Source organism: Anabrus simplex, chromosome 1 (assembly GCF_040414725.1).
Source record: "Anabrus simplex isolate iqAnaSimp1 chromosome 1, ASM4041472v1, whole genome shotgun sequence".
Classification (NCBI taxonomy): Eukaryota; Metazoa; Arthropoda; class Insecta; order Orthoptera; family Tettigoniidae; genus Anabrus; species Anabrus simplex.
This window is the reverse complement of record NC_090265.1, coordinates 1,362,009,413-1,362,035,423: the sequence shown is the minus strand read 5'-3', so window position 1 is coordinate 1,362,035,423 and position 26,011 is coordinate 1,362,009,413. Positions and strand designations below refer to the sequence as shown.

General features: G+C 38.9%; 1 protein-coding gene across 2 annotated transcripts in view; it reads right to left on the bottom strand.

Moving 5' to 3' along the window:
- The window catches only part of LOC136858345 (histone H4 transcription factor), a 181,978-nt gene extending 157,292 nt beyond the window's left edge, over positions 1 to 24,686 (bottom strand). For both annotated transcript variants that reach the window (XM_067137818.2, XM_067137819.2), the window contains exons 1-2: positions 23,706 to 24,686; positions 2,525 to 2,664 (exon numbers count right to left, since the gene is read on the bottom strand). In XM_067137818.2, coding sequence (XP_066993919.2) covers positions 2,525 to 2,664; positions 23,706 to 24,159 — 594 coding nt within the window. In that variant the 5' untranslated portion in view covers positions 24,160 to 24,686. The remainder of the gene's footprint in view (positions 1 to 2,524; positions 2,665 to 23,705) is intronic.
- Between the last annotated feature and the right edge of the window lie 1,325 nt (positions 24,687 to 26,011).

Here is a 26,011-nt window from a genome sequence, read left to right as displayed (position 1 = left end):
TCCTACTGTTTATAATAATTGTAGGAGGTTATTCAAGAAGACTTCAGGTCTTATTTTGAACTGCAGGTTTCTCTTCAAAGTTTGTGTAAATTGAAGTCATTTCACGTAGATGAACTATAGGGCTTGCCATAAAACAAGTGCACTATTTTACCGTCTTATATAATTGGTTTAGCTGAACTGTAGGAGTTTTCAGCAAGTGATTGAAAATATTTATTTGAACTATCAGATTGTTAAAGGAAGTGTGAGTTAATGTTATGTTAAATAATCTTAGAAAAACTTTAGGTTCGCATCACAAGTGATGGACTTATTTTCTATGCAATCTAGAAATTTGGTAAATCAACAAGTGGTTAAATGAAGTTCTATGTACAAAGTGTTATTTTGAATTTGAGTCTATATAAGAGATCCTAGATGAACTACAGGGTGTTTGAGATCTCAGAAAATTGGTATTCATTATGGACATTTTTAACATCAAGTGGATGTCTCAGAATATAACAGCACATATATTTCATTTTTGCATTCTGAAAAGACTGATTGAAAATTTAATTTTGATAAATCAACAGCAGGGTGATTTACTTGAGAATATCAATAAATATTGTCAAAAATTTTAATTACATCTAGTATTCACCCTGCGAAATTATCCTTCTCTGTACCTTCTCCAATAGTAACCGCATACAACCTGAGATCCTTCCCATGCTCTGGCCCCATAATCATTTCCCGGTACAGTATCTTCCCCTGTTCTCAGTCATCGTGTGTGCAACCCAGATTTTGAATGCCTTCTCTCTTTTCAGAGAACTTTTGTTGAACTTGATCTGACCATTGCTATACCTGCTTATCAATACTGCAGTATAATAATAACAATAATAAAAATTTTGTGTGGCTATTTCTAGCCAGGTGCAGCCTTTGTAAGGCAGACCCTCCGATTAGGGTGGGTGGCACCCGTTATGTGTAGGTAACTGTTTGTTATTGTGGTGGAGGATAGTGTTGTGTGTGCTGTGAGAGTTGCAGGGATGTTAGGGACAGCACAAACACCCAGTCCCCGAGCCAAGGGAATTAACCATTTAAGGTTAAAATCTCTGAATGGTCGGGAATCAAACCCAGGACCCTCTGGACCAAAGGCCAGCACGCTAACTTTTTTTTTTTTTTGCTATTTGCTTTACATCGCACCGACACAGATAGGTCTTATGGCGACGATGGGACAGGAAAGGCCTAGGAATGGGAAGGAAGCGGCCATGGCCTTAATTAAGGTACAGCCTTGCCTGGTATGAAAATGGGAAACCACGGAAAACCATCTTCAGGGCTGCCGACAGTGGGACTCGAACCCACTATCTCCCGGATGCAAGCTCACAGCTAAGCGCCCCTAACTGCACGGCCAACTCGCCTGGTTGCTAACCATTTAGCCATGGAGCCGGACATATGGCGATATAATAAATAAGCTTTAAAAAAAACATTTATGATAATACATGAGAAGCAAAACATTTTCTCTAATATATAAAAAAAAACTTAATAAATAAAATCTATAAATATGATTGTAGAAACATTTCAGAGCATATGACTCAATTACAGGCTGACACAAAGATTTATTATTATTATTTCAAGCAACCTAAAACACCTAAATAATATATTTGATTTTATAAGCACATATCTGGGGTGTAATGCACACTGTACACGTCTTTGACATTCTAAAATTTGGTGGGTGTGCTCAAGTGTTAAAGTAGTTTATATATTTATTTAGTGTATGGCTTTTAGAGCCGAAGGTGTCCGAGGACATGTTCAGCTTGACACCCGTGGATGACCTGCACATCTGGGTGTGAAATGATGACGATGAGAGGGTGAAACCTGGTGTCGGCACATAGCCTACTCCTGTCAAATACCACCAAGGGGCCTGCTCAATGCTTAACGTCTCCACCTGGCAGAAAAATCCCCATCAACTGCGTCATATGCCCTCGCTCCATGTGAATACTGAGGAGAGGTTTGAAATCGAATCCCAGCTTTTTTGGCATGCAATCTACTGATTAGAAACTGTGTACCACCATCTCTCCTACCCTGCTGGCCAACACTCTGATGGTGAAAATGCTTTCTGCTAATGAGACTCGAACTAGCTAACTATGGTTTCACCCATTAAAGACTTTACACCTTAATGATCACGGACACCATCCTGGGAATCTATTTATATGGAGATTTGCCTTCAACAGCAATGTAAAGACCAAGCCTACCATTGCATCGTTTTGCCAACAGTAAGTTCAACTAATTAGTATTTGTAAAGTAGTTGAATATGAGAAATGTGTTGAACTGAAGAAAGCTTAACAGATCAAACAATTTTACCTGCTCAAGCAATCCGGGAAGAAAGGCAAAAAATAAGAATCAGCAGACTGACACTACAATCACATAAATATACTTCATTTTATAGTCTCCTCCACTGAGTGAGCAAATGCAAGAGAAATAGGAGAGACTTAAATAGTATACTTTGATCAGCAATTCCTACTGTTTCAGATGAAACAAAAAATGCATTAAAGAAGCAACTTACAGGAATATTTGAGCGCTTCATCATGTTTGACCCAATGCATTTCACTTTTGTGTGAAAGGAGTGAAAATTAACATGTCTAATTATTTCTTTAGTTTCCGGAGTCTGAAATTCACAAGCACTCCACAAACATGCATATACATCTGCAAAAAGAGAGAAACATTATTTTAGTCATGTATGTTTGCAGTTCTCAACAAAAGAATACTAGACCTGATAAGATTTACATTAGAATAACAATATGACATTTAGGAATATATACATGCAAAATATACCGTAAGAAACACACAACAGTTAACAAATAATTATTAAAGAAACCATATTAACTTTAATCTATTATTATTAATCGTATGGAACAAAGAGAGCTATTTACAATGCACTGAACAAATAAATTACAGTTATTTACAAAAAGTACAGGTATTATTTACATTTATCTCCGAGCAGCCTAAAGTAACTTGATCCACACTATTGTTCCTAATAAAACATCCATCAGTTCATCCCAGTTACCTTCAAAATGTCTCCTGCAGTATTCATCAACAATGTTGGTCACAGTCAGTTGTGAAAATCCAGTCACACATTGGGGAGTTGGTGATTCCCCAATTGTGCACTACTGCCTTAGTTCAAGCAGGACTAGTCCTAAAAAGGTTCAATCAGCACCAAGTTCTTATAAGTACGGTATCTCATGTCCTGGTATACATGTGGGGTCATCAAGCTAATGGTGGTTGAAGTTTGAGTTGCTCTTCCACGTTGCCTCCCACCACACATCATCGATCTTAAATCCCTAGTGCTGGCTAATGGTCCAGAATGGTTTCCTTGACTTGAGGCAAAGGGCTGGTGCATTGAACACAGTTTCTTGGATGAGCAGGTGATGCGAAAACTTCTGGTTACTGAATTTCTCCCGTTTATGAATACCGCTTGATGGTGTCTCGACTGTGGAAAGGCGATTTTCATTATGGCATAAAGCCAAGGTATTGCAGTACACGTTAGGATAAGCAATCATTTTCATGTTAAAGCTAGTATTGATGGATATGACTTTATTTACAAACAATAGAAATTTAGATCTACCTAATCAATACATTAGATTTGAGATAATTATACTTAATCGAAACCAATTTCCAACCTATTAGGTCGTGTTACGTACATTCAGTACGTGTTGAAGAGATGTTAAGTACAGAACAAAAATGGCCAATCAGACACCAGTGGGACCCGAACCCACAACCTCCCGATTTCGCGTCGGTTGCTCTATCAATTGATCTATGGTGACCTAGGCCATCTTTGTTCTGTTGGAAAGGATCTAAGCTACAGGTCTGGCACAACTGCCATCACACCGTAGAGTGCGTTTAAGTCGCCCGTTGAGGCCCAAGTCAATGAATACTGAATTTTCACGACCGCATTGTAATCGAAACCAATTTTCAACCTATTAGGTCATGTTACGTACATTCAGTACGTGTTGAAGAGATGTTAAGTAAAGAACAAAAATGGCCAACCAGACCCACTGGTGTCTGGTGTGGGTTGTGGGTTCGGGTCCCACTGGTGTCTGGTTGGCCATTTTTGTTCTGTACTTAACATCTCTTCAACACATACTGAATGTACATAACACAACCTAATGGGTTGAAAGTTGGTTTCGATTACAATGCGGTCGTGAAAATTCTATATTCATTAATTATACTTAACTCATTCAAAGGTTTTCGTCCTAGTACTAATTTTGATCAGTGCAATGATCATCTTCCACTAACGAATCAATTAACAAGATAAAAAACACAACCAAGAAATGAGTACATAGATATCTAATACATGAAAGTGAATTGTTCATGTAAACAAGTCGAAAGGGACTGTGAAAATCCTATAAGAAAAGAACACAATGAGCAAGACAATATGTACAATCAATGGAGTTATTGATTCTAAAAGTTAAGTATATAGTTCATAATATTATTAGCAATATATTGGCTTAAAATCTTGATGTCTAAAATTAAAATAAAGTGACTGCCATTTCAGCTTAAAATACCACACTGAACATCTAGATTGTTATTTCTGAATGAACGTATCAAAGTATAAAATGTGCTTAGGCATGTAACATTTGTGTGTCTGATTGACACCAGTTTGATTATGGAGGTTCTGTGTATAGCTGTGTACTGCTATTTTTATCCAAGGTTGTGGTGACGACCAATTTAATGCTGAGTGAGAAAAATTAAGTCTTAAAGGTATATCCCAGTTGTTATGTGGAAAGATAGTCATACTGATCAGCAAGCTGAATGAGGTATAATATCTAGAAAGAGACAAAATAAATGGGACTTAGAAAAGAAGAGAGAAAGATTGAAATATAGAAAAAAATTAGTGTAATTGGCTTAACTCTTGATGTTCCCGTGGGAGAAATAATAATGTTATTTGCTTTATGTCCCACTAACTACTTTTACGGTTTTCGGAGATGCCGAGGTGCCGGAATTTAATCACGCAGAGTTCTTTTATGTGCCAGTAAATCTACCGACAGGAGGCTGACATATTTGAGCACCTTCAAATACCACTGGACTGAGCCAGGATCATACCTGCCAAGTTGGGGCTAGAAGACCAGAGCCTCAACAGTCTGAGCCACTCAGCCTGGCTCCCGGGGGAGTGCATGCAATGCATTATTGGGAATTTGCAAGACGAGTGTGGACGATTATTAATGTGATGCTTCTTGAATTTCTTATCATAATAGTTGGCAATTATGGGAATTATAGACTCAAAAAGAGTATTGTTATTTTCAGATGTATGTATGTTCAGTCTTCAGCCCTAAGGCTGGTTGGACCCTCAACAGCTCTGCCATCAGCTGTCATAGATGACCTAGGCATCACTGAAGAGGTGTACTAGGGAAATGAGGAGTGAGGTAGTTTCCCATTGCTTTGCTCAATGAGCCAGAAGTTGCTATTACATATCAGTCTGCCAAGCCCACTGAAATCCATGCACAAACCGACCCTATGAGCAACATTTTCACACCATTCATAGCAGGGACTGGCTGCAGAAGGAATGGCATTACTAGCAACACTCATACCTCAGTCACTTTCATACGGTCAAAGCCAAGGATAAGACAGATTCAGATTTCATTAATATTAAAGGTAGGATTCATAAAGAGGTCAATGAGAGATATGAAGCACTCTTTAGCAATGTTAAGGAGGGGGCCTTTCTGATTGAAGCTAATTTTATCTAAATCCTGTTGAATGTTGGTGAAATGATTTTTAAAATCTTTGACATGTTGACCCATAGCAGAAAATTTATTATGTTGTATTGCACTGACGTGTTTGAGATAACGTACATTAAAATTCCTCCCAGTCTGACCTACATAGGTGGTTTTGCAGTCAGAATATTTTAGTCTATATATGCCTGAATTTCCAAATTATTGGATGTATTTATGGAATTGAAAATGTGGAAAAAAAAGGAAATTGTTAATGCTTCTAAATGCTACATGAATGTTATATTTCTTACAAGGATTAGTAATGTGATGAATACTGTTATTGAAAGTGAAAGTAGCAAACTTTGGTTGCGGGTTTCATTCTCTGATGAGACTGGATTTAGATTTATGTTTATGTTTTTTTTTTTTTTTTTTTTTTAACGAGGCTGTTTAGTGGAGATTGAAACCATTACTTACAGCTATAGTGCAGATTATGTTTAATTCAATACAGATATCTTTTTTTTCCTTTTTTTGCTAGTAGCTTTACGTCGCACCGACACAGATAGGTCTCAAGAAATCAGCTTCATTTTCCGTATCAAATTCTAATCACAGAGGCTTACAATAATTGAAAATTATCCACCTTTTTGATACTTTTTATTTGCTTTTTAACAAATTAATTAATTATAAACAGTACATGTTTCGTTCTTATTTGAGAACATCTTCAGCTGTTGTTTAGCTTAGGTGAATTACTGAGTTTTTAAGTACAATATTTTCAGGTACTTTGTTCCTCTTAAAAACTATTTGAATATAAATTGAATTGAAATTAAATCTATGTGGTGGTTAAATGGGTGAAATGAGATGGGATGGATAAATAGTTAGCCTGCTTAAAAACTATATCTATTCATTTGGATAGTTGTTGTTAAAAAGTTTCAAACTCTGGTACACTTAAATTATTCCACTTGTCTTCCTGTTAAAAAGGTTTTGTTAAAATGTATCACTCTTTGTCACTGTTCTAAATATTGTTGAATGTTCACTTCTTTCTCTCCTTCCAAGTTGGCTGTGTTTGTTTTGAGCTTACTTAATATTTCTTAAATTGAGTATAATGCAGAACCTTGAAACTGATTGCCGTTCGTTAATTATAAAGGGAGCTTCGTCACAATTTCTGAAATGAAATAAGAAAATAGGGATTTGCTTTTATGATGAAAACGTGTGTCTTTACAAGGTAACTTAGTGTATAAAATGGTTCCATACCTTACTGTTGTTAAAATCCAATCTTACCGCGGCCTTGGAGGAGCTACGTTTGAAGCTGCTTTGTGTCTTGTATAATAATGATGTATGTGTTCTGATGTTTGCTCCACCTTCTGGGAGGGCAAGGCTGTGGAGAAGGGAGGAGGCGTGTCGCTTACTGCCACGGCTTCGTCTTTAGATGGGGTGCGGGGAGTGGATGTGCAAAATGGCGGAGGCTCGTTCTTGTTCATCCTTTTATTGTCTATGTCGTTTTGTTTTGCCTAAAGTTTCAAGATTTGATAATATCCCTTTGAATAAAGGGTTCCTATTGTCAATTATATCATTCAGGTTATTGTCCTGATTACATTTTTGTTCTAAATAAATATATAAATTTTCTAATGTATTCAGAAGTGCTCCTTTGTTTATTTTACGCAATATAGTTAAATCCTGCTCTATAGTTGTGAACTTATGTCCGGTTGTACTCATGTGTTGGGCCATCGCGGAAATTTTTTAGTGCCTTTCAGCATTGACATGTTCTAAGTATTTTACTGTAAAACTGCACCCTGTTTGCCCAACATAAGTTTTTTTCACATTGATGACATTTCAATTTGTAAACTCCTGATTCTGAATGTTTGTTTTTCCCTAGGGAATTAACATTATTATAATTAAAGAACTTTTGCTCTGTATTATTACTGGTTGAATATGCAATCTTATAGTTATATTTTCTGAACAAATTCGTTACTGTATATAAGTTAGGGTTGTTGAACGTGAACTTGGCATATTTATAGCCTGCACTACGTTACCTTGTAAAGACACACGTTTTCATCATAAAAGCAAATCCCTATTTTCTTATTTCATTTCAGAAACGTAGGCCTTCGAGATATAAATCCATTTTAGGGTCTTTTTAGCTATATTTTATTGGTTTTATTGTTCCTATAAATGCCTATTTCAGGGGTTTGTGCCTATTTGATGCCTTTTGACTGTACTTCAAAACAGACAATTTTCTTCCGGTGCATTATATTGTAGCTAGTGTGCTTGACAGAATTATCTTCTCTTTTCTCAATATCTGTTTACCTCATGAACAAAAATTAGAATTCTCAGAAGTCACCAGAAATAATTCTAGGAAAACTATGTTGCACAACCCATATGCCCTGTACCTCCCTTTTGATGCGAACTGTTGTACGTGTACACTTTATGCTCAGAACGTATTGTGATTTATTGTGAAGAAGAAGAGTGTTTGCAGCAATGTCCAAAGAAAAATCGTCTAATTCCTACAGGCTGAAGCATTGGATCACAGGGGATCCCAATTTCACTATGGATCTGTCAAGCTTGCTGTAAGGAGGTAAGTTCGTTTGTTCCTTTTATCTTTTTTTGGTGATTGAGAACTATGATCGCATTTCATTGTAGCATATATAGGCCTATTAATTTGTGTATTGTGGCAAGTTGTTTTGTTGCAATGCTGCATTAATCGTGAACTTTCAATAATTTATATTGCTAAAATGTAAATAATCATTAAATTACTGAACGAGGAGTTGGAACGCCGGTGGTCTATTGTCACAGAATGGATGAAAGTTAAATTCGTATTTTGAACTGTGATTCATTTCTTGTGAAAATAGAGATTTACAACTGAAATGCAATTTTTAAAACTCCCTTTAAAAAATTGTGAATTCTATTATACTTCCGCTAAGCCTTCGCGAAACACAGGTTGCAGATCCAATGTAGCCTGGCTAGGATGATGCCACAGCGTGTTTTATGAGGTTGCCAAAGCTACCTTTACAACACCAGGCCAGCGAAAAGACCATTGGTCTGGATTGGTGAGGTCCAGTAAGTAACGGTTGGGCTTGGTTGGGGGGGGTTGCGGAAGAGAGTCTGAGGGGCGTAAGCTCCTAGGTTAACAAGCCTCTAGCATCCCCTCTTAAGAGTCTTGCTAAATTGTGTCAAAAATAAAGTTATGGGCGCATTTCATGACAATTTCATGTTACGCGGTTTTTAATTTTCATCGAGGGTTTCGGCCTTGTGGACACACATGATGCAGGATCTATTGCAGGCAACAGAAAATAGTCTTCATGACAGCTGACCCGACTGACCAAAGCCGGTGAATAGAAACAAAATGTTCACAAATCTGAGATTTATAGTGCCTCCGTTTTCATTCTTCTTCTTCTTTCCAAATTTGGCAATCTATGGACCGCATTTTGCTTCTTCTTCTTCCAGAGCCTCTTCATCCTTTCACTTCTAATCTTCCTTTCTTTCTCAGATCTGACTAATTTGGGTCTACATTTTGGTGGTTTCTCCTGGAATGTTTTGATGCGGTCCACTTGGCTTCTAAATTCTTTTCTGTTGTGAATCATATTCACTGTAAGTCCACTTTCTACTGCATCTCTTTTTACATCTTCTACCCACTTCGTTGAAGCTTTCGGTCCGTGATGTACTTGAATATTTTCTTAGTTAGCTGTTTCTCATCCATTCTTTCTAGATGCTCATAGAATTTTAGCCTTCACTTTCGCATGGTGATTTTTTCGGTGTATTTGTAGAGATCATCATTTTTTCTATTCCTCTGCTCCCCATCAGACTTTTTCGTGGTCCTAAAATTTTCTTTAAGATTCTCCTCTCCTTTTCTCAAGATCTTGAAGCTCACCCTTTTTATTCATTGTCAGGCTCTCTGAAGCGTAGCGACCCTCTGGCTTTACCACTGTGCTGTAGTGTGTAAGTTTCGCTTTCATTCTTCTCTATAAGTAAGAATACTGCTAGGGCCAGCTTGGTGGGTCCTTGGCAAGCAAAAAGGACGGATCTCTCCTTTACGTACTACGGAATCGTTTCACGTCTTTTAATTATATTTTCACCCAGTGAACTTGACACAATACTGCCAAATTATAACTGAAAATCCTTGAGGACATATTTTCATGTAAATTACTAATTCCTTTGTTCCTACTTTAAAGTTTTGTACTTTTAGAAACATCTCTAATATTCTTTTTTTGTGAGACAAATGCTGCCAATTAGCACAACTGTAGAAATTGAAGATATAGGGAAAATGTAATTTATGTCAATTTTATTATTTTTCAGGTCAAATGTGAGAAAAATAACACATAGATCAACTTAGAAATATTGCGATGCATCTGATACGAGTACAGAAATCTGTATCAACGCAGCCTTTCTACCAATCCACTTTGGACAGCGATCAACAACCATCTTCAGACCTATGCTGGGAGCTAATATGCCCCTGCATAAACTGGAGCATCTTCAAATTTCAACAAGCTGCAGGGAGCAATCACCAAGTTGGAGAAGTGTGGCATGCCCTTGGTGAAGTCATTTAGGGTTTTGGAAGAAGTCAGGGGAAGTTTTGACCGAACCTCTCGGATGGCAGCCGTTGTCAGCGAAATAAAACCGGATGAAGTGACTTCATTGAAGTTTTGTCCAATCACTTCATGTGATGTTGAGAGATCTTTCTCTCAGTACAAAAACATTATGCATGAGAGGAGAAAAAGATTGTTACTGGAAAACATTGCTTGTTAAGTCCTTTTATAGTAATTGAGTGCGTTATGAAATTATAAGTATTTTTTTCATGCCTATTTTGTAGCCTATTTTACACGTTAGTGCCTATTTAAATGCCTATTTTGGCTAGTTTAAGAGCCTATATGCCTGCCTATTTTACCTGCTCTAGTGCCTGTAATTCTCGTATCTACTCTTAATATTATCGACAGAAGAGCCTCCGTGACTCAGGCCGCCTCTCATCACTGGGTTCCGTGGTTTAAATCCCGGTCACTCCATGTGAGATTTGTGCTGAACAAAGCGGAGGCAGGACAGGTTTATCTCTGGGTACTCCGGTTATCCCTGTCATATTTCATTCCAGCAACAGTCTCCAATATCATATCATTTCATCTGTCATTCATTAATCATTGCCCCAGAGGAGTGCGACAGGCTTCGGCAGTCGCACAATTCCTATCCTCGCCGCTAGTGAAGGCTTCATTCATAGGCTGTGGATTTTCAATATTATCGACACTAAAGCGACCCAGTCAAATGACTGGAAATAGGCTGTGGATTTTCAATATTATTGACACTAAAGCGACACGCCACCATACGGGGAAGTGTAGCTTTGATTATAGCGTTGTTGTGGTGACTAATCTACTTGTAAATAGCTTTGACAAAGAGAAGGTGAAAAATAGTAATGTGTAACCGAATATGTTGTACGGACCATATAGATGTAGCTTGCATTCTGGAGATCCTAGGTTCAAAACACATCATCAGCAGCCTGAAGATTGATTTCCGTAGTTTCCCTATTTTTACATCAGGCAAATACTATGGCTGTTCTTCCCCAGTCCTCCTATTTAAACAATAATCAACACCATCACCACTTGCATTTTCCTATCTCATACTTGCCGAAAACTTATCTGAATTGGCACAATGATTATACATATAAAAACCGCATACAACCTTTTTAGTTTTCACTATTGTGTGTGCTTACTTGGCAGTAAATATAAGTGAATCCCTCCCGGTTGAAGTATGTGACAGCCCTCTGACGATCGAGACAAGTAATTCTGACATGTATGTAGTCAAAGTGACCTAAAAATCCATGGAAATTACCCCATGTATAATAAAATATATTGTTTGCCAAGAATTGTATTCAAGTTGATAGTTAGCATACTGTTCCTTTTTCAGTCTCAAGAAACTCTCTTGAAAAACGAAATTTTATTTTAAGCTCTACCTCCCCGTACATTTCAAATGAATTGCTGCAATTTCGCAGCGGGTGACCCACTAATCTTTCTTCCCGGAATCGTCTCAACATGATAATACAAATTACATGTTTCATGGTAAATAACCTCCGATTGTGATTAACACCTCTTATTTGAGGTTAAACAGTGTTGTCGGCAGTGTTTAAACATGGCCGGTTGAACATCGGTTTTAGACAGTGCCTAAGTGATAAATAACATGTCTGGAATGCGGCAACCATACTAAGGCATTGTTTAACCGTAGACAACATCTAAACACCATTTCTGCAATCGGCCCTAATACTTCTTTATACCTCTAAGAACGAAAGTTGGAGTCTGACATTTCTTAGAGGGAGGTCCATTTACTGCCTGCTGCGGCGGGATAAACGGAGTGGGGGTATGGTTGTCATGGAAACGAGGGTGGGGCGACTGCAGTTGCCATGGAGATAATTCTTCTGGCCAGCTCGTCTTGTTGGGAGTTGCCAAACCTGTCACTTCACTTCTGAGTTAGATCTTGTCGCAAGCAGTTCAGTGTGAGTGGCATTCTATTTGCGATCACTGTAAAATTATCAGCAGCCTGTCAGGGTTTCCAACGTCAATGCAGCAAGGGGACTGCTAATTAGGGCATACTCCACACAACTGTGTGATAAGGATTCTTCCAACTCGTACCCTCTCTCACAGATGTTTTTTGAGGTAATATTAATCTATACTTTTTAACATACTGTAATTATTCAAGCTGTAGACATCCATCACTGACGTAGCTTTCGTTGTTATGCTACCTGCGTGCTCACTTACGACATGCAGGTCAATGAGATGAAGAAAGGCAAGCATTGTGCTTTATATAATGGATACTCTTACAGAAATTTATGGAAAAGTCAGGGTTGTTTGGTGACATGGGTTTGTTTTACCGCTGGAATTACGTTGCAGCGACACAGATAGGTCTTATGGCTACAATGGGATAGGAAAGGGCGTGGAGTGGGAAGGAAACGGCCGTGGCCTTAATTAAGGTACAGCCCCAGCATTTGCTTGTTGTGAAAATAGGAAACCAAGGAAAACCACCTTCAGGGCTACCGACAATGGGATTCGAACCCACTACCTCCCGGATGCAAGCTCACCCACTATTTTCCTAATGCAATATAATCTTTTTGCGCTATCATTATAGAATTAACATTTTTTCAACTTATTTTAATCTAAACATTTTCTTAACATTATGTTCTGGAATCTAGTACATCTAATCCGAGCATACAGACAAAAATTATAATTTTATAGGTGAAAATAGGCTGAGTGGCCGCGCATTTTATAGCGCTACAGCTATGGAGCCAAACTCTGCATGGGTTCGAATCCCACTGTCGGCTGTATTCAGAATAGTTTTCTGTGGTTTAATATTTTCAGTTCCAGGCAAATGCCGGTACAGTTCCTATCCATAGGCCAGAGCTGAGTCCTTGCACCCCTTACCCAATTTCATTCACCATAACACATTTCGTCTTCATTAGCTCCTCAACTGAGGTTGGTGCCAGGAAGGGCATCCAGCCGTAGAAACATGCTCTATAAATTAATCTCATCTCATCCCAACCCGGTACCAAGAAATGAGACTGAGGGGTAGACATACATACAGACAGAGGAAAGCAGGCTAATTATATTTTGAGCAGCTGCTTACTTAACGTCTCAGTATGAATATTTGAACAGTTTGAGCATTATGTAAGCATTAATTTAACATTGTCTCCTATTGTATAATAATAACTGTTAAGTATGAGATGAGCTACAATTGCTTCAAAAAGGGTAGCACTGTCGAAGAAGTTAAGTGTTACAGCAAAATCCTTCGTTTTGAAATTGGAAAGTGTAAAATTCAACGGTTTCAATACGCCCATCTTTTGTCCCACTTCTTAAAACTCATTTAACTGCCTTTACACCCACAACCATCTGGTAACTCTAAATAAAAGGTTTATTTGAGTCCTGTTTATTCTCACAGTCCTGATATAAACGCATCAGTCTCAAATGGTAAATATAAGTAATTTAATGAGTTTCAACATACGATTCGTAAGAATTCCAGTTTCGCCAGTTACTTGCGGGATGTGTTCCTGTACCAGTCCTTCAGTAAGGAATTCCCTCACAGCAACCTGACTCTTTGTATGTCACTGATAAGAGTGATCGCAAATGGGATTACACCACCTGGCCAGGTAGTCTACAACAGATCACAGCGGTCAGAATGAACAAGGGAACAAGTGAGCCGGAAGCAAGGGGTAAGAGAAAGGAATGCTGGAATGTGGCAACATCGTGAAATGGCACGTGCAATGCTCCTCCCTCCAACCCTAGGTGTCAAGACGCCAACTTTAGTTATTAGAGGTATAGCATTAGTCATCTCCTCTATCTGGACTTTATCATTGTAACCAACAATACATACTGCTGACTGAATACTTCTGCTTTCTGAAGATCCTCACGTACACACTCCCCTTGTTCATGAATGATTCCAGGAATGTCCTTCTTGGAACCATTTATGCCTTAAAGTACCCATACATACCCTTCCATTTTTCACTAAAATTTGTACGACTGCCAATTATGCTTGCTATCATGTTATCCTTGATGATGATGATGATGATGATGATGATTGTTGTTTAAAGGGGCCTAACATAGAGGTCATCGGCCTCTAATGGTACGAAATGAGACGAAATGAAATGACAAATTAAAAGTCTAAAATTCTCCACTGACCAGAATTCAAAGTGTGAGAACGAAGAAGTGTTGCCAACTTAGCAGATTTTCCACTAAATTTGGCGGAATTAGAAGACTGTCGGCAGAGAAATATATCATTTAGCAGACAGTGGAATATTTGGCGGAATTCTAGATTTATTATAGTGGAATTTAGTGTTTTATGTTCTTTTTAATTTGTACTCCAGTCTGTCTCCGAGCTATTCTGTATTTCTTGTCAGGAGCTAGCAGTCACATGAGGAAAACATGTTATTTGGATTTGATGTTATGAGATCATGGTGTCAAACTTCTAATGCGTGGGGAAAGGGTACTTATCTCTTACTTGACGAATGACAGATAATGAAACTGTGAGAGAGTAGCATTTATATTCATGCTATGAAGGAAGACCGTTTAATAAACTGGCCTGTTTTGTGTGTGGCCCTTGAGGTAGGGGATTCACCTAGTTTGCACCCCTTACCGAGCTCGATAGCTGCAGTTGCTGAAGTGCGGCCAGTATCCAGTATTCAGGAGATAGTAGGCTCGAACCCCACTGTCGGCAGCCCTGAAAATGGTTTTCCGTGGTTTCCCATTTTCACACCAGGCAAATGCTGGGGCTGTACCTTAATTAAGGCCACAGCCACTTCCTTCCCACTCCTAGCCCTTCCCTGTCCCATCGTCGCCTAAGACCTATCTGTGTCGGTGCGACGTAAAGCAACTAGCAAAAAAAAAAGTTTGCACCCGGCACTAAAACGCCTACAAGTTTTAGCTCGCCGGCTCGCAGACAGGGGGTTAATCCCAGTGAAACTCACAGATCAGGTGAGTGCAGACATTTAGTTTTATTATTATTATTATTATTATTATTATTATTATTATTATTATTATTATTATTACTGCTCATTGTATTGCTCATTATTTGATATCGGATTTCTTGGCGGAATTTTAGCGGATTTTAAGTAGTATTTAGCGGATCTTGAAAATATAAGTTGGCAACACTGATGAAGAATGAATGGATGGACATGAATTTAAAACAATCAGTGGATGCAACCCGCAATGCCTTACATTCACACAAACTGACGTAAAAGAATAGTATTACTGACCAAGGGACTGCCGCTATAACATAACACTGAAACGATGATGCTTGCAGTGTAAAGGGGGTCCAAAATCTAAGTTATCGGCCCCTCATAACGGTACTGATCACTAGGAAAGTAGAACCGTGGTATTTGTCCTGTTGCGGTACTAATCAAAAGTAGCAGAGACTTACGGTATTCCACACATTATTGTACTACCCGGAGGTTATGAAATTCGATATAATACAGACCTATGTTTTTCTCACTTTGCGGTGCTATTTACAGGCAACGCAAACCTATGGTGTTCATCACATAAGAGTACTAACTACAGGGACCTTCCCCTATCCCGTGGTGTTCCTCATATAGTGGGTACTAATCACAGGCAAGGCAGAACCATGGTAGCTATCATCCCACGGTCCTGCTCATATGGTGGTACTAATCACAAGTACTGCAAAAGCCGACCGCACGGTGCTCCTGTGTGCTACTAATCACAAACCTATTTGGTACCTAATATAGTGGTACTACGCGCAAGTAAAAGCGACCCATAATGCTCTCCGTGTGGTGCTACTAATCACAAGTAGTTTCATGGTTCCAAGACAATCATCCCTTGGTCGCCCCTTATGACAGGCAGGGGATACCGTGGGTGTATTCTTCGTCGGCCTCCCCCACCCACAGGGGGTTGTGTGTTTGGTCCGCGAGAGGTATTTTATTTCCCTCAAGTCCACCGGCAAGCCGGTTAGGACCCCCCTATCCGCCACCTGGGACGCACCACGAGGGAGTATCACCTCTCCCCCTGCTACGCCAGCGTAGCAGGTTCGTGGGGATATGTTATCCTTAGCTGACTTCTTTGCTATATTCAATTTTCTAGTAAGTTCCTTCAATTTTCCTTACTTCCACAGCCATTTCTAACTATTTCTTTCCAATCTGCACCTCCTTCTTAGTCTCTTTATTTCTCTATTATAATAAGGAGGGTCTTTACCATTTCTTACCACCTTTGAAGGTACAAACCTGTTTTCACATTCCTCAACAATTGCTGTAAACCCATCCCAGAGCCTGTTTACATTTTTATTTACAGTTTTCCACCGATCCCCATGCCTGATTTATCAGCCATATGGTATTGCCTAATAGTCCTACCTTTAAGACCTTCCTTTCTATCACATTTATTTTTAACTACCACAAAAACAGCTTCATGATCACCAATACAATCTATTACTTCGGTTTCTCTATAGAGTTCATCTGGTTTTACCAGCACCACATCCAGGGTATTCTTCCCTCTAGTTGGTTCCATCACTTTCTAAATCAGCTGTCCTTCCCATATTAGTTTATTTGCCATTTGTTAGTCGTGCTTCCTGTCGTTCGCATTACCCTACAAATTGACATCTGGTAAATTGAGATCACTCGCTACAATCACGTTCCTTTCCATATGGTTTCCCACATGGCTGATTATCTTATCAAATAATTCCAAGTAAGCGTCAATGCTATCCTTTCCCGGTCTGTACATTCCAAATATATCAAGTTGCCTATTATCTTTAGAGATGAGCCTTACACCTAGAATTTCATGTCTGTCAACTTACACTTTTTCGTAGCTTACAAATTCTTCTTTCAGCAGAATGAATACTTCCTCTCCTACCATTCCTATCCTATCTCTACGATACACACTCCAGTTCCATCAGAAAATTTCAGCATCAATTATATCATTTCTCAGCGATGATTCAACTCCTGTTACAATATCTGGTAAGTATATATATGTAATAAAGTACTCAATTATATTCCTTTCTTTACAGTACTAACTACAGTTCAACACTAACATTTTTATGTCATCCCTACTTGACTTTCAGATCCCTGTATCCTTATCGCTGCTCCCTTGACCACTCTGTTTACCAGAATGTACCTCCCTATAACCCTCTTAAGCAAATTTTGTAACTTATACGTACCAATGCTTTTTAAATGAAGGTCATCTGAGCACAGATCCCTTTCTCCTACCCACCCATTACGATATAGAAATCTCACTCCCTGTTTCCTACATACCCACTCCATAGTCGCATTTAAATCCCCAATCACCGTCCAGTCAGTATCCCTCCTACACAGTATTCCGCTGATAACAATCTCCGTTTTCGTAAACTTCATCCGTGCTGCATTTACCAGATCCCAAACATCACCAACTATGTTGGTACTTATATCAGCTTGCCTTACGTTGTTGGTACCAACGTGAAACACTACCACCTTCTCCTTCCCCTCCTCCTCCTCTTCTTTTTTCCTCAACATCTGGCTCAACCTAATTCCTGAATAACACTCACCCTGGTTCCCTTTCCTCCACACACTTTCCCCACACGTCTAACGATGGAATCCCCCATGACCAGAGCCTCAACCCTACCAACCTCATTTGATCTCCTCCCCTCCTGGTCAGCCCTAGCTTTCCTGATAGCTGCAAAAGCTCCTCCTCCTTTTTCTCCTTCCCATGAGCCTGTTCCACCTGTCTTTTCCTATCCTCTACTCTACATTTCCCTTTCCTACCTTTTCCCTTCCTCCTACTTCCACACATCTCAGCACCAGTTCCCTGTTCCTCATCTTCACTCTGTTGTTCTACCTGGAATGAGTCGTACCGATTTCTCAGACACCTGTCCTGAATTCTGATCCTGAATAGAGCCCTTAGACTGCAATCTCTTTCCCTTTAGAACATTAGACCACCTGTCTTCTACAACCCCCCTCCCTTTCCTTCCCTTCCCTCTTGAACACCTACCGTAACCTCAACATTTTTTGAGGGAGGCCTATTTTCCTTCCTGTCTTCTATGAGAATCCTAATTATTTCCCTCAAACTCTCCAAATCCTCCCTCATACCCCTCAATGCCTCGCCACACCCACAGTTCCTACACTTGCATTCCTTAGCCATTCTTTATGGAAAAAATGAAAAGAAAAGTAAAAATAAAATAACTTATGTGCAAAAAAATGAAAGGAAAGAAATACTGTCGAGGATAGTACACAAAGATCACACAACAATAACGTAATTAATATACTACTACACTACAATACTACTTAATCGTACTCTATTGTGAGCTGATGGGATATAGGCAACCTGCACGTCTATGAGGATGGAGCCCAACCTATGATGAATTCTAATGATGAAGATGGCATGGCCCCCGAGCCAACAGAATTAACCAATGAAGGTTAAATCCCCGACCCGACCACGAATCGAACCTGGGACCCTCTGGACCAAAGGCCAGCAATGCTAACCATCTAGCCCTCATCTGGCCATAGAGCCAGATGGTAATAATGATTCCAAGATAATGTCTGCAATAAACACAACAGTTTTAAAAAAACAAATGCTGCTTGGGATTTTATCTTGCTAAAAAAGCTGGTATTTTCCATTTCTGCTAACCAATTTGCCACAAAGAATGGATATTTCTCTGAAATTTGCAGGGGTTTCACACTTAAAACAAGTAAATTTTGTTTTAAACTGACCTTCTTGCTTTATTTCACAAAAATAATATCACTCTATTTTCTGACCTAGAATCATATGATTCGTTAAGATAGCATTTGCTTGCACATTACTCTGCCAGGTATTCTAATGTGTGTGGACTTCCTGATATATCCACAGTATTTACCAAATAAGTACACCTGTTGATTTCACAAGAGGATGGTTGCATAGCTGTACTTCCTCTTAAAACACTTAATCACCACCACCACTTGCTATTCCTGCTACTCGCCCGTCCTAAAAATATTCTTATATATTAAGAATTAAAACTGTGACAACCTCAACAACACATTGCCACCATTTTCTTTCATCCTATCAATCAGCTAAGATCAGCTTGATGAAGACAATGTTCATGTTGTCCCCGAAGAGCTTGCATGATGTGGGGCCACAAGGTTACCACATTCGGTAAAAATCAGAAAAGAGCAGCATTTGAAATAAACATGGCATGTAGTGGGTGCAATTGCACAATATTCAATACGAGTGTTTTGACTATTGAGAAAGAGAAATTCAGCGACTCCCTACTCAGTAATAGATTTATTCCTTGTGGAGTGTATGGTGAACATATAAAACTCAAAGTATCTGGAACGAAACTATTGTTCATATGCCCAAAAGGTGCATGCAATTTCAGTCAGCAGAGACAGGAACAGTTTTTGGAGACTCACCTCTTGCCTGTGAAAATAATGTTTTGTAACCTACTGAAAATTGGTTCTGAAACAGTGCCCAACTGGTCCACAAAGAAGTTTGCGAGAATTTGGCCGAACATAATTCGACACCTATTGGAGGAGTGGATATTACAGTCGAAATAGACAAGACAAAATTTGGGAAAAGAAAGAATAACCACGGCCAAAGAGTGGAAGATCATGGGTTTTTGGCAGTGTTGAACAAGACAACAAGGTCTTTCTCGTGCTAGTTAAATCTCACAACATTATAACCTTGCTGAATATTATTAAGAAATATATTCTGGCTGGGACAACAATAATATCGGACTGTTGGAAATCTTATAATTTCCTCTAGAAACTTATGGGAGAGGATCTTGCAGTGCACATCAACACAACTGAGAGGGAGAGGCAGAACATTTCGGAATCTTCACCCATATCAGGGTGGAAGAAGGACCACTTCATCAGCTACTTGAAAGAACATTTAATCACATACTGCCACCCTTGGGAAGAACGGATGCACCATTTTCCAACCACAGCCGCTACCTTGTATCCCCCGCGCTAATAAAGGTAAGTCACTGATCATTAAAGCGTGCGTAGTAAAAACTGACACCTCGTCACAAGATGTAACATTATAAATAAGTAAGTAGAAATTAATAAAATTTTACAAGGAATGAGTGTCAGAGGAGAGATGTGTTCATTGTGATATCCAGGAACCCACTATCCCACCCCCAGAAGTACATTTACTTTTATAACCTAATGAAGAGCATTACACGCCACTTTCCGTTGCTGCAGTAGCTATTTGCATTCCTACTAGCCAACGTAAAGTAGCATGTGACGTCATTCCCGTCAATTTTGATATTCCGTTACCAAATCCGGCACAATCTGTATATATAAAATAAGAGTTTTGTCTGTACATTGCTCAGACCTTGAAAATAATGGTATTTCTGTGTCAGTCATGTCCACAGTAACAAGGAAATGCACTTTTTACTTTTCCGTAATTTCCATCTGTCTGTATGTATGTATGTATGTACACGTCACAAGAAAATGGCTGAAGATAATTTAATGAAAATTGGTGTGTAAGGTCTGGGCATGAGCCACTACAATCTAGGATATAAATCATTTCATTCACGCTGAGTGAAATGGTAGTTTAGTGGAAGCCCTAAAATTTAATTTTCAAATATTTATATTATTAGAGGTCCTATCAATAAACATTACATAAATAAAGTTACACAGAATTAAATTTCCAATCATTTATGTCTTATACATTTTTACTGTATCGGCTATGATATCACAGATATTCATGAATTTGTATTTTTGTTGCTAAGTCCATATCAACACTGAGCCACAAGAAAATGCGTTAACAGAATTGAATGAAAATCGGTATATAGAATCGGGGAATAAAGAACTACAGTCTAAGCTATAAATCATTATATTCACCCTGGATGAAATTGTAGTTTAGGGGAAGGCACCTAAAATTTAATTTTTAAATACCTATGATATTGGCCCTAACGAAAAGTAGGTACACATAACAAAAGTTATAGAGAAAACACTTTCCGATCATTTATGGTTTATTCAGTTTTGCTGTAGCCTACCGACTATGATAATGGTATTTCAGAGTTGGAAGAAAACTAAATGCGAAGGCCTACAATATCGAAAGCGCATAACATTCATCAACAATAACATTACACTGACCATTGTTTGTTGTAATGTTCTTTGTCTCTTATGTTACCACTCAACTCTGATAGATGGGGTTACCATACTGCTGCATACCAAGTAGAACAGCCTGACTGAATATTGGCGGGAAATAGCTGGGGAGTAAGAAAACTTTCTTTCGCATGCCATTTCTCTGCTCCATACATTTTCTGATACTGCTGGTATGTAACACACTGGTTCATCATAGTATTCATTCCAGCTATTCGATCCCTACTCTGACGTGCTGTTTTGAATGAGCAGTGTGCATACTTAAGGCAGAAACTCAGTAGTAGTAGTAGTAGTAGTAGTAGTAGTAGTAGTAGTAGTAGTAGTAGTATGACCTGGTCTAGAATTTCCATTTAAGCCTATTCCAAATAAATGAATTAATAATCGTATGGCCTCAGCTACCGTGTGCAGACATTTCAATTTGATGCCATCTGGCTGTCTGCTAGTCAATTTCGACGTTCTGTTTCACTCTAGGCCCACTAGATGGCAGACTGAGTAAACCGAAACTCTCTTGGGCATCTATGGCTGAGATTTAATTAATTTTGTCGGGTAAACACCAAATGTGTCACCAGAGATCTTATACATGCCGATATCATACGACATGTGTCGAATGGACTTTTTTCTGCCCTTCAAAAATCCGACTACCTCTGCCGGGTTTGAACCCGCTATCTTGGGATCCGAAGGCCGACACTATCACTGATCCACAGAGGAAGCTAGCCTATTCCAAATTACAGACCCACAATTCACTAAATAACTCAAAAATCAATCCTGAAAAGAGAAGTTTCTTAAGAAAAGCTTCTTCCTCTTCACTTTTATTAAATTCTACAATCAATTTATTTCAAATTAGCAGTGAAGAGGGGGTTTCTCCTCCGGCTTGGAGGAAGAATTTGCTTCCAAGTCTGAGGATTTTTTCTCTGCCAGTGTAGTGAATTTAGATTTTCCAACTCATTGAGTACTCCTATGAAACAGATTAGTAAAAAAAAAATTTTTAAAAAAAGGCATCATTTTTGCTCTAGGACTCCCCACTATTAGACCTCCTCCCCCCCACCGAAAAAAAGACAGTGTTCACGGATCAAGGCTGGCTTGGTCATTCCAGTTCTGGAACTTTCGACTGTTAGATCGGCAGTGTAATACTGTTCGTTAAAGAGTGAAAATGTGTGGTTTTTCATTTGATTATTTCATACGAAAGCATTGCTTTTAATCGCAGCATTCCTACTGATATCATTGTAATGACCTATGTTCATTTCACTTAGGAAAACCAATAAGACAGTCTTTCTGAGGATGTAAAAAGGCAGGTGGAGAGTGAGTGTCTGCCATTATAATGAAAACTCCCCGACCTGATTGTGACTGTTGGTCCTAATACAATGAAAATTCCCTAACCCAGTCTTCATATGAGAAAAGACATTTGGTGACTTCACGTCGCATTTCTAGGGTAACGTTAAAAGCTATGAAATTTAATACAATCTTGCTCACAACGTGTACACTACCTAACCTAGAATTATGTATACAATGTAGAATTCCATAGTGAAGCACAGGTACATCAGCTAGTAAACGCACAAGTGAATGGAACATGCAAAGGATGACCAATGGTCTTATCCAGGCCCTAATCTAACTAGTCCAGACCAATGGTGTTTCCACAGGAAACTAGAGGCCTAAGGCCGCTTCGCGGCTCTAAACTGGGGGAGTGTCCTCATATCACTGGTCTTGTCCACGCCCTATCCTAACCGTCTGCATGGCAAGAGACTTGTCCAGGCCCGACCCTAGTTCCTATTAAAAGAATAATCACCACCACCACAACTTAGTTCCTAAGTAGACAGGTTGGCAGCCTTGTGCACCGCCCGACAATGTCCTCTGAGGGAAAAGCCACGAGAAGTAAGCAAAGGACAGTCATTCCGCGCGTACGTGCCTATGGCGAAAGTCTTGTGACGAGGGAGCAAGTATTGATCCTAACCAATCCAGCCCAATGGTGTTGTCATTAGCTGGACTTAACCTATCCAGACCAATATTTTCTAATACCAACACTGGCAAGCCTGTGAGCACTTGTGAACTCTTTGGAGCCACCATCATGTTGGATCTAGCCTATAACCTATACTTAGCAAACCGGATAGCGAAGTTTTACAAACGCCTGAAAGCAGACCAATAGTCCCTTACTCACACACACCTAAACAAACTGTAACCCACTATGCGTTGCTTTGTTCAGAATAGGTTAGATAATTACAGTAAAACAGATCAATACTTATAACTTTAAGTACCATACTCTACTATGTATTTTCCCTTAATTAGTAGTAGCTGGGGCTGTACCTTAATTAAGGCCATGGCCGCTTCCTTCCAACACCTAGCCCTTTCCTATCCCATCGTCGTCATAGGACCTATATGTGTCAGTGTGATGTGAAGCAGATTGTACAAAAAAAAAAAAAAAAATCAGTAGCCCTTCAAACTGACACCCACTGACTGATACATTTACAAATTTAGCCTATACTAATATCCCTTTTAAATTTAAACATAATACTATGTATATATTAAGCAAAACTTACCTTTTCCTTTTTCATTAACTCTTACTTCCAACTCAGGAATATGGTAGCTGACATGCTTAACAAAGTCAAGGAGGTGACTAGTTTTGAACTGGCAATCCAACCATTCACATTGCAGGTGTAATTTTTCATCTTTAGCCTTCACCAATTTCGGCTTACTTCTACTTCCACACGATGACGTTACACTATCCAATTCACCATCTGGATCGTCTTCATCAAAGGAATTACAATCAATGCTCTCCATGACGTTAGTGGAATTTTCTCTCTTGCGTTTTTTTCCTCCCTTCACAACCAAAACATTGGCATCATGTTGTTTCTGATGTATCTCCTGAGACTGTTTCACCCAATTACCAACATTTTCAAGAGGATTCAAACTGGAATAATTCCGGGTAACTGTACTGGTGGAAGAGTGCGGGTCATCACCACTGTATATCTCTTGTTCTGATAATTGGGACATGGTTTCAATCAATGAATTCCACCCACTATATACCAACAGAATACTTCACTACTAATTGAAATATCCAGAAATTAATCTTAAATAACCAAGTCACGAATCCACATCTCCATCATAAACTCAAGGCATGTGTAAATACAGAGGGAGCACAACAGAGAACTCCATAATAATTCACACATTATGCTTACTACAGGTGTTAAATACAAAAGCTGTAGGCAGGAACTAAAAATATAAATATTAAGGTTGCCAAACTTTATCGCAGTTTGCCGTCATACTGCGGTAAATGAGCAAAATATTCGTCAAAAACCATTTCCTCTCATAAATGTACATCCATCGCTAATGAAAACTGCCGGCGACTCATATCCTTACTATCTTCTGTTTCAGCAATTCAGCCAACATACAGAACTAACAATATCTTTATTGAATGAATATTTATTGCAGCAAACAGCAATAAAAATTAGTTATGTTAGAATAGACTCTAAGTTATTCAGTATAAAGTTTAGTTAGTGATATTTGTCTTTCCCTGCATTCACTACCATGATATCGACTACATTGATCATTGCAAAACTGACTTGGATGTTTAAATCTTTTGGTGGCACACGTCTTGTGTGAAAGCCGTGTACTGCAAGCGTGTGTCGCAGTTGGTAGTTGGCTTCTTTCCATTCTTCTTTTATGACAGCATCCGTAATGAAGATGACATCCCAAATGTCGTGTAGTATTTGTATTAATAAACTGTGACTTGGGATACTATTACAGTTGGAGATTTATCAACTTTAGAAAAAGTCAAGACCCGTTTCATGAAGATAGTACCATCCAGGTTAACATACATTCTATTGAGAGAAAGCTTCTTTACAGAAGATATTATACTACAAATATATCTACAAGATATTTATTAAGCGGAGCGCACACTTACCGGTAATAATAATATTAATAATAATTCTGATGGAGACTATTTTTCTTATAGCGCGTGAAGCTAAGGATAAATGGAAGAACATTCGGCATGCATTCTTACGACATTTAAGGCAACTACCGACAAGTGGTTCTGAAGATGAAAAAAAAAAAAAAAAGCCTACTATCTTGCCGAGTATTTGCAATTTCAGGAGCCATACAGAAGATCCAGGGGGTACGTGTTGTCAAGTATAAGGAGCCCACATTCTGTAAATAATTCAAGTGTTGATTGACTGTACATTTTGAATAGACTACGGAATTTTTAAGTAAATCAATAAATATGTGACCCTAGGCAATCAGGGTGTAACACAGGAGCATCCGGCTCCAAGTGGTCTTTCGGGAGAATGTAGTTACAATACTATCGATGAAGACGGATCATCTAGTAGCAGAAATGAGTCGGTGATTTTAGGTAATACCGAAAATAAAAAAATGAAAGGTAAATATTCATCATCAGAAGAAAAAACAAGTGAAAAAGCCTTTGCCGACTACCTTGATGCAAAAAGTTAATGGCGGACGCGTTAGAAGCGAACTGCAGTATAAGGGTACGTCCATAGTGCACCGCTTCCCGCTTCTCGCTTTGTCGCTGTACGCGCGCCAGGTGCAAGCAGCGAGGTGAACTCGCACGATTCTAGCTGGTGGTGGTTATGGTGCACCGCTCGCGGAAGGCGGAAGCATCTGTCAGTAGGCAACATGGAGCTGTCACGCGAAGATCTAATGTGTATGTTGTTGAGAACAGATAGTATTTATCATAAAATTAAACAAGAAAGAATTACAAACGTCCACGAGATGAACAGAACTCGCCTTAAAGTAGGGGAATATCATACTTTGTTACCTCAACTGAAAGCTCACCCCGAGAAATTTTACGAATATTTCCGAATTAATGAACAGACATTCGACTACATCTTGA